Source organism: Pongo pygmaeus, chromosome 7, assembly GCF_028885625.2.
Source record: "Pongo pygmaeus isolate AG05252 chromosome 7, NHGRI_mPonPyg2-v2.0_pri, whole genome shotgun sequence".
Taxonomy (NCBI): domain Eukaryota; kingdom Metazoa; phylum Chordata; class Mammalia; order Primates; family Hominidae; genus Pongo; species Pongo pygmaeus.
Genome location: NC_072380.2, coordinates 153,256,002 through 153,268,794, shown reverse-complemented (window position 1 = coordinate 153,268,794; position 12,793 = coordinate 153,256,002). Strand labels below are relative to the sequence as shown.

At 44.1% G+C, this 12,793-nt stretch overlaps 1 protein-coding gene across 8 annotated transcripts in view; it reads left to right on the top strand.

Moving 5' to 3' along the window:
- TRAPPC9 (trafficking protein particle complex subunit 9) overlaps positions 1–12,793 on the top strand; it is a 733,440-nt gene that overhangs the window by 84,633 nt on the left and 636,014 nt on the right. For 6 of the 8 annotated variants that reach the window (XM_054499826.2, XM_054499824.2, XM_063669110.1 and 3 more), the window contains one exon: positions 1,253–1,469. In XM_054499826.2, coding sequence (XP_054355801.2) covers positions 1,253–1,469 — 217 coding nt within the window. Of the gene's footprint in view, positions 1–1,252; positions 1,470–6,091; positions 6,170–12,793 lie in introns of all 8 variants that reach the window. The other 2 variants (XM_063669112.1, XM_063669113.1) reach the window with 1 other exon arrangement.

The window sequence follows — 12,793 nt, the reverse complement described above, 5'->3', positions numbered from 1 at the left end:
CAGATGAGGGCTGATGAGGGCCCCAGCGAGGCCATGGCAGTGAGCGCAGAGGAGAGGGGATGGAGGGAGGGTTTGGAGGCCCAAGTTGGAAGGGCGTTCAAGCTAAGGCTCTGTACTCACAGAAACATCAGGGAAACATTCATCGTCCAGGGCAGAGGAGGGAGAGAAGCGCTTCCTTAAGCAATGCTCCTGGAGCAGCAGAGTGGGCTCTGCCTTCCTTCTTCTCTGAAGGCAGCTGTGCGGTGGGCAGGGCCCAGGCCCAGAGTCAGGTCTTGTCCCTGATACTTCTTGGCTGTGTGATTTTGCACAGGTGATTAATGTGTCCCTGAGCTGTTAATGTCCTTATTTGCCAGCTCACAGGATGGTTGTATTGAGTAAATCAGGTATGTTAAGTCTGCTGTCATACAGTAGGTGTTGAAGAAACAGAAGTTGTCGGCTGGGCATGGTGGCTTACACCTGTAATCCCAGCACTTTGGGAGGCTGAGGCAGGCAGATCACCTGAGGTCAGGAGTTCGAGACCAGCCTGGTTAACATGGTGAAATCCCGTCTCTACTGAAAGTACAAAAATTAGCCAGTCATGGGGGTGGGTGTTTGTAATCTCAGCTACACAGGAGGATGAGGCAGGAGAATCGCTTGAACCCAGGAGGTGGAGGTTGCAGTGAGCCAAGATTGTACCACTGCACTCCAGCCTGAGTGACAGAGTGAGACTCCATCTCAAAAAAAAAAAAAGAAAAGAAACAGAAGTTATGATTGCTACACTACAGGGTTGTTGGGAGGATTCAGTTGGGTCGTGGATGAAAGAAAACTTTTTGTAAACCCTGAAGTCTTAAGTCTGATTTCAGTGGTGTTATTAATAATTCATTACCCAGTTACATGGTTCTGTGTCTCCTTGTGCTTTAAGATTTTTTCTGTTTGATGAGAGACCTTGATAAAATCCTGTTGTGTAGATGAACTCTTGTTCCTTTTCTTTTCTTTTGTAAAGGAACTTAAAGTAGAGGTCTCAGATTTGTAGCAAGTACCTTTGTAGCAGAGAATCTGGGCTTTATCAGCAAGAGGATGGGCTGCACCTGCAGCCATGGCTGGGGAAGGTCTGAAGCCACCTGGGGCCTGCGCCTTGCGCTGCTCACCAGGCTTTCCCTCTCCTTGATGTCTCCTCAGGTCTTTGTTTTATGAAGAAACATTTTTAATGTGTGCTTCTTTTTTCACTTATATGTTTCTTTCAAAAGCTTTTTACTTTCTGTCTGTGCTTCAGCTTTCTGAGGAAGAGAAAATTCAGCGCTACAGCATCCTCTCCGAGCTCTATGAGCTGATCGGCTTCCATCGCAAGTCTGCGTTCTTCAAGCGCGTGGCCGCCATGCAGTGCGTGGCCCCGAGCATCGCGGAGCCTGGGTGGAGGGCCTGCTACAAACTCCTCCTGGAAACGCTCCCCGGCTACAGTCTGTCGCTGGATCCCAAAGATTTCAGCAGAGGTACTGGAGTCCCCTTGCTGGCGCTGAGGTGTTGCTTTCTGTAGGATGGTCACATGCTGTTTCAGCCCTTGCCCTGAGTGGCAGACATTGTGGTTGGTGCTGGTGGCTCCAGAATGACTAGATCCCTGCCCTGGAGTTGGGTGCCTCCTTTAATCAGATTATAGGAAAAAGTACTGGTGCTTTGCCTTGGGGCTCGGATTCTTGAATCTTTATCAGTGGGAGTCAGAAATTGCCTTTGAGTTCATTGGCATGGTGTGTCATCATCAATCAAACACTGGAAATATCTAATGAATTTTACTCATGAGATTTAGTTAGGTTAGCACAAATCGATGAACCCAGAATAAATATCCTTGGGTATATGTGTATACCTGAGCTATGCATTCAGGAGTAAATTCTTATTCTGAAATATTAATGCAGGGTAATATGTATTAAAAATAAAGCTATCAATCTAATAACAAATATGTACAAGGATAATGCCCAGTATTAGACAAAGTCTGATTAGAAGGAGAAAAAACATTTTTGGAGGCCAGGCATGGTGGCTCACTCCTGTAATCCCCAGCACTTTGGGAGACCAGGGTGGGCAGATCACTTGAGGTCAGGAGTTCATGACCAGCCTGGCCAACATGGTGAAACGCTGTCTCTACCAAAAAACAAAAATTAGCTGGGCATGGTGGCGCGCTCTTGTAGTCCCAGCTACTCAGGAGGCTGAGGCAAGAGAATTACTTGAACCTGGGAGGTGGAGGTTGCAGTGAGCTGAGATCGGGCTACTGCACTCCAGCCTGGGTGACAGAGAAAGACCTTATCTAAAAAAACCCCAAAAAACAACAAAAAAACAACATTTTTGAGGGGTTACTTTTAGATAGGAAACATACAACACTTTTTCTTCAGTTCAAGCCTAGAGCTAGTGAAGGTATAGGCTTCTAGACAGGAAAGAACTGTGATGTCATCTAGGTTAATTTTTCACCAGGGCAAAAATGGGTTCTTCGGCATTCTTCTTCTTTTTCTTTTTTTTCCCTGAGACAGTTTCACTCTTGTTGTCCAGGCTGGAGTGCAATGGCATGATCTTGGCTCACTGCAGCCTCCACCTCCTGGGTTCAAGTGATTCTCCTGCCTCAGCCTCCTGAGAAGCTGGGATTACAGGCAGGTGCCACCATGCCCAGCTAATTTTTGTATTTTTAGTAGAGACGGGGTTTCACCATGTTGGCCAGGCTGGTCTCAAACTCCTGACCTCAGGTGATCCGCCCACCTTGGCCTCCCAAAGTGCTGGGATTACAGGTGTGAGCCACCACACCCGGCCTCTTCAGTATCTTTTTTATGTGCTCATGTCCATCCATTTCACTGGCCTCTGCTGACTGGAGGTGCTCATGACTTTATGTTGAATCCAGCTCTGCTTTTGGATAATTCTGATAGTTAGGGCTCTCCCCAGCGTTGAATTAAAATTATGTTTCTCCTTACTTTCACCTGCTGGAATATCTGAAGACATATCTACTGGACTTTTTTGTACATTGATTTAACAGGTAATTCATTATACTCCTGACCCCATGCCATGCAGTGTGTTGGGTGAGTGATGCGATGGCAAAGGAGACAGTTTCTGCCCTCTACAGTGGAAATAAACAGGTGCCTCTCACATGTGACAGCTTCCCGGTGTTTGCACAGAGCTCTCAGGTCCTTCCAGAGCCTGCTTCTAACTTACGTGTCTATGGTTGCTATGACAGTCACTCCTAAGTCACACTCCCCAGACTTCTTACTGTTCAACTATCTTCCCAAGGCAACACTTACATTTGATAGAACCTCAAATCCGATTCTCAGGATGCATTCTGATTAGCTTCGAGCAGGGGTCAGCAAATGTTCTCTGTAAAGGGCCAGATAGTAAATATTTTAGGCTTAATGGGCCACACGGTCTGTGCGGAAATGACTGGACCCTGCTGTTGTGGTGTGAAAGCAGCCATGGACAGCACGCAAACCGTGGAACTGTGTTTACATTAGTACACGGTGGCCACATTTGGCATGGCAGCTATACTTTGTGGTGTGAAAGCAGCCATGGACAGCATGCAGCCATGGACAGCACGCAAACCATGAAACTGTGTTTACGTTAGTATATGGTGGCCAGATTTGGCATGGCAGCTCTACTTTGCGAAATCCCTTGCTGAGAACACTGTGATATTTGAAGTCATTTATTTATTTTTATTTTTTAGAGATGAGGTCTCGCTGTGTTGCCCAGGCTGGCCTCAAACTCTTAGGTTGAAGCGATCCTCCTTCCTCATTTAAAAGGAGGGCACTGGGTTTGGAAGAGAAAACGCAGACTGAGAGAGTAATATAGCAGGAGGAGAGTCAGGCGGGCAGTGAAGGGGAATGAAGGGAGGCTGGGATGGAGTGTACGCAGCACTTTAGCCTCTTATTTCTCTTCAGGGAAGAGAACTAGACCTGGGGGGTGCTTTTTCAGTCTGGGGAGGGCACTTCTGCTCTGGACTGCTGTGGTCTGGCCTGAAGCTATGCCAGGAAGAGCTGAGGCCCTGCGTGAAGCAGATGTGTTCAGGGTTGAAAATCCCCCAAGTCCCATCAAGTTCCCCATATAAATCCCCAGTTTTTGAGGGTTTTTGTCTTCAGAGCCTAAGATATCCTGCCTCTCTGGAGCCACAGGGGCAGGTGGAGCACTGGTGACCACTCTGGGCAAGTGATAAAAGCCTGTCATGCTGTCTGCTCGGGTGAGATGGCTGAGATCTGGCAGGGAGTTTGGCACTTTGTGTGTTCACCCTCAACATGTGAATGGTGTCCAGCATAAAGAAAGAACCAAGACGTCCCTGCAGAATAGAAGGCCTGCTGGAGAGGGTCCTGAATTCTGCTGTTGACCTCTTGCAGTCAGTATCATCACCAACGGCTAAGACAAAAGCAAGGGATAAAATCCAGGTTCAAAATGAACTCCACTAACAGTATGAGTCCAATCATCAGCACATCCAGCACAGACAGATGTCAAGTCCCATGTTTAAAGAAACCCCAAAAACCATGACGGGGTGCAGAATAGGGGAGACCTGGCCAGGTCATACACAAAGATGGATAAGGTGTGCTCTGAGACGGGGTTTATGATAGTTTTTCTTCACCTGCCCTTTCTCTAATTTCTTTTTCCTCTGTGTTCCCCGGAGGGATGGGATGGAGGCTGGCTCCCAAGCCCTTATTTCATGATTGGCACCTTTAGATGGACCATGAGGGTGTGTGAATTGAGGCTGATGACCCCCTTACCTCCTGCCCTTGCAGACGCACAGACTTCCCCACTGTCAACACCCCATACCAGGGTGGTACATTTGTTGCAATTGATGAACCTACGTTGACACATCATCATCGCCCAAAGTTTGTAGTTTACATTAGGGTTCACTCTTGGTGGTGTACATTCTGTGGGTTTTGACAAATGTGTAGTGATGAGTATCCACCATTATGATATCATACAGAGAAGTTTCCCTGCCCTGAAAATCCTTTGTGCTCTGTCTCCTCATCCCTCTCTCCCTGTTACCTTCTGGCAACCACTGACCCTTTTACTGTCTCCATAGTTTTGCCTTTCCCAGAATGTCATATAGTTGGAATCATACAATATGCAGCCTTTTCAAATTGGCTTCTTTCTCTTAGTAATATACATTTAAGTTTCCTTCATATCTTTTCTCAGCTTGATAGCTCATTACTTTATAGTGCTGAATAATATTCTACTATCAGAATATATCACAGTTATTTATACATTCACCTAATGAATCTTGGTTGACAACTTGGTTGCTTGCAAGTTTTGGCAATTGTAAAGCAGCCATAAACATTCGTGTGCAAGTTTTTGTGTGGATATAAGTTTTCAGCTCATTTGAGTAAATATCAAGGAGCATGGTTCCTGGAAGATATGGTAAAAGTATGTTTACTTTTGTAAGAACCCGCCAAACTGTCTTCCACAGTGGCTGAACCATTTGCATCCCCTTCAGCAATGAATGAGAGTTCCTGTTGCTCCACATCCTTGCCAGCATTTGGGGTTGTCAGTGTTAGATTTTGGCCATTCTAATAGGTGTGTAGTGGTATCTCGTTGCTTTACTTTGCAATTTCCTGGTGACATATGATGTTGAGCATTTTTCTTATGCTTATTTGCCATCTGGATACCTTCTTTGGTGAAATGTCTGTTCAGATCTTTTGCCCCCTATTTAATTGGGTTGTTTGTTTCCTTGCTGTTGACTTTAAGAGTTTTTTATATGATTTGGATGACAGTCCTTTATCAGTTGTGTCTTTTGCAAATATTTCTTCCCAGTCTGTGTCTTGTTTTCTCATTCTCTTGATATGTCTTTTGCAGAGCAGAAGTTTTAAATTTTAATGAAGTCTAGCTTATCAATTCTTTCTTTGATGGGTTATACCTTGGGTGTTATATCTAAAGAGTCATTAGTATACCTAAGATCATCTAGATTTTCTCTTGTGTTAACTTCTGGGAGGTTTGTATTTTCTCATCCTGCATTTGGGTTTATGATCTGTTTTGAGTTAATATTTGTGAAGAGTGTGAGGTCTGTGTCTAGAGTTATTTTTTTGCTTGTGGATGTCCAGTTATTTCAGCACCATTTATTTATTTATTTATTTATTTTTAATATTTTATTTTGTTTTATTTCTAGGGATAATGACACAGAGATTTGTAGTAAAATTTTTAAGCTATAATAGTGGTAATGAAGAAGAATTATCTGGAAATCCAGGTAAGATGAGTATATGCCAGTCATTGATCTTACAAACATACTTTAGTTCAACACTCCCAGCCATCAGGATGGTTATAAGTAACTCCAATTTTAGTTTCTGACTCTGACCTTTTTCCTTATTCTCTCTTTTTCTTTTTTTGAGATGGAGTCTTGCTCTGTTGCCCAGTCTGGAGTGCAGCGGTGCAATCTTGGCTCACTGCAACCTCCACCTCCTGGGTTCAAGAGATTTTCCTGCCTCAGCCTCCCGAGTGGCTGGGATTACAGGTGCACACCACCATTCCTGGCTTTTTTTTTTTTTTTTAATCACACAACACAGGAAGCTTTATTCATCTGCTACTTCTCCAAGGAGAGGCTTGCAGGGTTGCTCACTTTAATATAATTTTTATATTTTTAGTAGAGACAGGCTGTTGTTCACCATGTTGGCCAGGCTGGTCTTGAACTCCTGACCTCAAGTGATCCCCTGGCCTTAGCCCCCCAAAGTGTTGTGATTACAGGCATGAGCCACTGCCTCAGCCTCTTTATTCTCTGTTTTTTTTTTTTTGTTTCTTTTTTCTTTTTCATTTTGCTTTTTTATTTATATTTTTATTTATTTTATTTTATTTTTTTATTTATGAACTATTTATTGATCATTCTTGGGTGTTTCTCGGAGAGGGAGATATGGCAGGGTCATAGGATAATAGTGGAGAGAAGGTCAGCAGATAAACACATGAGCAAAGGTCTCTGGTTTTCCTAGGCAGAGGTCCCTGCGGCCTTCTGCAGTGTTTGTGCCCCTGGGTACTTGAGATTAGGGAGTGGTCAGCACCATTTATTGAAAAGACTGTCTTTGCTCCATTGATTGCCTTTGCTGCTTTGTCAAAGACCAGTTGACTATACTTATGAGATTCTATTTCTGGGCTGTCTCTTCTGCTCCATTGACCTATTTGTCTGTTCTTTCACCAGTACCACACTATCTTGAGTACTATAGTTTTATAGTAAGCCTCGAGATTAGGGAAATTTTTATTAAAAAATTTTATAATAGAATGATTTATATTTCTTTAAATCATTCTATTATGAAGACACATGGATGGGTATGTTCACTGCAGGATTATTCACAATAGCAAAGATGTGGAATCAACCTCAATGCCCATCAGTGATAGACTGGATAAAGAAAATGTGCTACATATACACCGTGGAATATTATGCAGCCATAAAAAATGAGGTCATGTTCTTTGCAGGGATATGGATGGAGCTGGAGGCAATTATTCATACCAAACTAATGCAGGAACAGAAAACCAAATACCACATGTTCTCACTTATAAGTGGGAGCTGAATTACGAGAACACATAGCCGTGTAGAGGGGAATAACACACACTGGGGCCTGTTGGACGGTGGAGGGTAGAAGGAGGGAGGGGATCAGGAAAAATAACTAATGGGTGCTAGGCTTAATACCTGGGTCACAAACTAATCTGTACAATAAACGCCTACGACACACGTTTACCAGTGTAACAAACCTTCACTTTTACCCCTGAACTTAAAATGAGAGTTGAAATAAATGGTCCTTATTAGATGTTACAAAAAATTGATTGTTCACAAAAGGTGATTGTTCCCATTTTCTTCGCTGTTTCTTGGTATTTTAGGTGACACACCTGGAGCAGCTGCTGTGCTGGGCAGGGTCGCCGTGCAATTGCAGCCTGTGCAGGGTGCTGGGCCGTGCTTGCCAGCCATCTGCGGCTCAGAGCTGGGTGCATTCAGATGAAGGGGAGCTGTTGTCTCCCGTAGGGACCTTCTGGGCATGCCTTGCTAAGCCTGGTGCCTGCAGGCTGCGTTTGCCTACGGGGTATCTCTTTCTAATCCATGCCAAGGCTAGCTGAGGCCTTATGGTAAATAGTTTCACATGCATAACCTCATTTCTTACAGCCTGGTGAGTGGAGACCGCGCGTTCCACGTGCCATGTGAGGGACCAGGGCAGGCAGGGCGCAGTGTTACTCCTGAGGTTGCACAGCTGGTGAGAGCACAGGACGCCATTACTGACCAGCTGTGGGATGCTGGCTGTGTCCCTGAGTCCTGTGTGCGGACTTTCTCATCTGTAAGTGGGGAACTAGTTTACACGAGTTTACTGGTGGAGATTGTAAGGATTGAATGGATCAGTCCTTGTGAGGTGCTTTGGACAGCGCTCAGCAAATGTTAGCGGCTGTTAGTCAAATGAGATCTTTGGTCAGGTCTAGTATGCCTCCCATAGCATCCCCTGAGGCCAGTGTGAACGGGGTTTGCAAGGCCTGTCCCTCCCTGGCTCCCCCAGAAAGAGTGTGTGTTGCTGGGGCAGGCCCTCCCTGGCCTTTGGTTGCAGATGAGGGCCAGGGAGGGGCCTGCCCTAGCAACACAGTTAATTTTGGACAAAATAACTGGACAAGCCTTAAAACTTGTAGGATTTACATTTTAAAAGGCTAAGAGTGGCCAGGTATGGTGGCTTATGCCTGTAATCCCAGCACTTTGGGAGGTCGAGATGGATGGATCACTTGAGGCCAGGAGTTCGAGACCAGCCTGGCCAACATGACGAAACCCCGTCTGTACTAAAAAAATACAAATTAGCCAGGTGTAGTGGCGCATGCCTGTAATCCTAGCTACTCAGGAGGCTGAGGCAGGACAATCGCTTGAACCTGGGAGGTGGAAGGGTTGCAGTGAGCTGAGAATGCACCACTGCACTCCAGCCTGGGTGACAGAGCGAGACTCCATCTCGGAAAAAAAAATGCTAAGAGTTACTGGTGGAGGAGGAGAGATTAGACCCCAGAGTCTTAGCAGGGGAGAGTTGGGTGTCTAAGCTCATTTAGGCTGGATTCTGGAGAAATTTAATTGGGAAGGAGTAGTGTTTAGGAAGAAAAAAGTTTTTAAAGCAGTCACACTATTGCTTTGTAGAGTGATAAGAAAGTGTATTTTAATAGATCTGTGTGTGCACTTGTGAATGAAATCCCCATTTGCTGTGCTTTTGAGAGACTTCAGGCAAGATTTAAATTGCTTTTCGGTCCTTTTTTTTTTTTTTTTTTTTGGCATCCTTTGAATGTAACTCCAGGCTGGCTTCAGGGTAAAAGCAAGCCTCCTGGGCTTTATGCAAGTTATCTTAGGAGTGGTCTTCATTTTCTTTTTTTCCTGTCCTGGGGCCAGTTATCTATAACATTTAAGACTGCATCGGTCTGAGGTCTTCTGATGCCTCTTGCCTCCTTCGGGGACACTCTTCCCTGTCTTCTTGCCTCACTTCCAGTCATCCTCAGGTCACAGCTGGATGCCATTTCTTCAGAGAGGTCCTCAGTGGTCCTTTCAGCCTTAAGTGGAACTGTTTTATTTTTCTCTTTCATTGAATGCTGTTATTTTTCTCTTTTTATTGAATTCTGTTGTTCTTCCTTATAACACTTCTCATGATTTGTAAGTACATTTGAAAAATGTTTGGGGCCGGGTGCAGTGGCTGATGCCTGTAATCCCAGCACTTTGAGAGGCTGAGGCAGGTGGGTCACCTGAGGTCAGGAGTTCTAGACAAGCCTGGCCAATATGGTGAAACCCTGTCTCTACTAAAAATTCAAAAATTAGCCAGGCATGGTGGTACGCACCTGTAATCCCAGCTACTCGGGAGGCTGAGGCAGGAGAATTGCTTGAACCTGGGAGGCAGAAGTTGCAGTGAACCAAGATCGTGGCATTGCACTCCAGCCTGGGCAACAAGAGTGAAACTCCATTTCAAAAAAAAAAAAACAAAAAAAAAAAAAACAGGAAGAAAAAAAAGACGTTTGTGTCAGGAGAAGACATTTTCCATTATTTTGTGAAAGAGCTAGAGAAAGAAGGTGACTGGCTGAGATTAAAAATGATAAATGTCAGCTGGCTGTATATTTAACAAAACACAAAAGTCACTTTAAACCCCATCTCCACTGTGGCTCTGGACTGCTTTAAACATCTCCCAGAGAATGTAATGGAAATCTACTAACACCCTGTACCTGTAAATAAAAGGCAAATTGTCTGTATTCTCAGGTCCCAAAATGTATTCTTTTTCTTGAAATGAACGTTTGCACTAGCTGGTTATAGACAGTCGAGGAAGGAACACTGATGTGTGCTGTGTGTATTTGCCAGCTGAAGGGGCCGCTTAGTATCATTTAAATCTTATTTGTGTTGCTGTATATGAAGATTTTTGATCATGCCTTTTGCTCAAGCCTTTTCCTGGACGAAGGATTAAATTTTGCCCAGGAACTCTTATGAAAGAAAGAGACTGCTAAGGCAGATAGATTTGCTAAAAGGCAATAGTTCATATATAAAATACACCTCCAAATTGGTGAACTTTTTGATTACAAGAGTATTGAAAATTTTATCACTGGGTCATATGCTGCAAATCTGTCTTCAGAAAAATAATTCACATTTTATAGGGAGAGCACTTTGAGCCACAATTATGACTTGTACACCATTTACTGTTAAGAAAATTTATACTCGGTCTTACTCATAATCGCCCATGGTAGGAACTGGATCATTATCTATTTTTAAAAGAATCAGCAAAGTGATATTTGCCCAATTCTTATGTGAGAAAACCTTCTAGATATGGTAGTGTTGAGATTAGTTAAATTGGGTCTTTCTGAATTCATGGCTAGGTTAGTCATGGCATTGATTTCAGCTTCATAATCTTTAAAAAAAATCTCTTCTTCATTTTGGCATTTGGTCTTGGCTTCTTTTGACCATGTGGAATATTGCAGGGACTCGTCTTTCTCTCCTTTCCTGCAGTTGTATGAGAAGTACTACCATTTTATAGTCCAAAAGATGTCGGGAAGATAAACTACTAAGATTTAAAGTAGTGTTTTATTTTTATTTTTATTTTTTAAGTGTGTGTATGGTCAGCTCCAAGGATTTCAATGAGAAGTTATGAAGAAATACTTTAAATATATACAAATTAGAGAGGATAGAATAGAATATTGAGTCCATTGCCCAGATTAAATCATTTTCAAGATTTGACCACATTGGCTTTATTTTTACTTTATTCATTTTTTTGTTGAAGTATTTAAAGCAGATCCCAGAAACCACATCACTGTACTCCTTCATAGCTGTATGCACGTCCACAACATGGGAGGGTTTCCTTTCACCAGCCTTGCGTCTTGATCCACGTGCGTGTTAAGTACCGACTTTGTTATCAGGCACCCTGCCAGGCATTAAGGACACTTGAATGGATAAGACACAAACCTGCCTCCCAGTGAAATTAAGGATTGATGAGAGAAACAAAGACATGATATTACAGGTACCTTATGGTACCTGCCAGATAACTCCTATGGGCTGAAATTTGTGCAAAATACAGCGGAAATACAGAAGAGGGACTGGTCAGCTGTGCAGGGCAGGGTGCTGAGGGAAGAGGTCAGGAAGGGCTGTGAGTGGCGGAACCCTTGGAGCAACGTCTTCAGATATCAGTGGGCAAACAGAGAAAGGTTAGGATAGAAGGAAGGGCCCCTGCTATTTGCGCTGGGGAGGAGACATCCCTTCTTGTTCTGTTTGCTTGCCAGTCAGCCTCAGCCAAGCACCCAGTCTCATGTCAGGCCCTGTCCTGGGGATGCAATAGTAAGTAACACACAGTCTTCAGGTACAGGAAGTCATACCTGAATGGGGGATTTTGACACACAAGCAGGTAATTTTACTTAATAAATAACCTCAATAGGGATTTAAAAAAATGGAGGACTCAGTGAAACTGGAACAGGTTGGATCATTAATCATGTCACAGCTAGAGTCAAAGGTTGACCTGTGTGTTAACCACATTATATTCATTGAATAATAATATTAATAGCAACTAGCACTTATTGAGAACTTATGATAAACTGCTGAAGTGCTTTAAATGGGTTATTGCACTTAAGCCTCACAACTTTAACTTGTACTCTGACTACTGTCTCCATTTTACTGTTTGGTGTGGCCCCCTTCTCATCGAGGGTTCACCCCAGAGGTCACCTCCTTGCCCACCTGCCCTGGCTGACGTAGCATCTCTCAGCCCCATCAGCCCTCACTATTACTGTTTGTGTTCGTCCCAGCATCCACCAGCATGCTGTTTCCCAGAGCTGAGGCCTGGCTCTTCCCACAAGAATGTCAATGGCACGAGAACCTACCCTGCACAGTATTGTGTTCTCAGTAAATACTTGTTAAGCAACCGACGGTCATGAGCTATTATGGACTTTCAGTGCGTGGCAGTTTTGTCGGAGTTTGAATGCGCCTTTATGTGTTTTTTCGTGGTCTAAGTTTTGGATCAGCTGGAGCAGTGATTAGCCAGTCTGTGTGGTTGGTTATCAGGGCCATTGGCAGGGTGTGTGTGTTAACACAGATTGGCTGGGAGCAGTGGCTCATACCTGTAATCCCAGCACTTTGGGAGGCCAAGGTGGGAGGATCGTTCTAGGCCAGGGGTTCAAGATCAGCCTGGGCAATATGGGGAGACCCTGTCTCTATGGGAACAAAAAATTAGTTGGGCATGGCGGTGTGTACCTGTAGTCCCAGCTACACAGGAGGCTGAAATGGGAGGATTGATTGCTTGAGCCCTGGAGGTCCAGACTGCAGTAAGCTGTGATTGCACCACCACACTCCAGCCTGGATGACAGAGAAAGACCCCATCTCTTAAAAAAAGAGATACTTTTCAACTGTCTGTGCATCCAG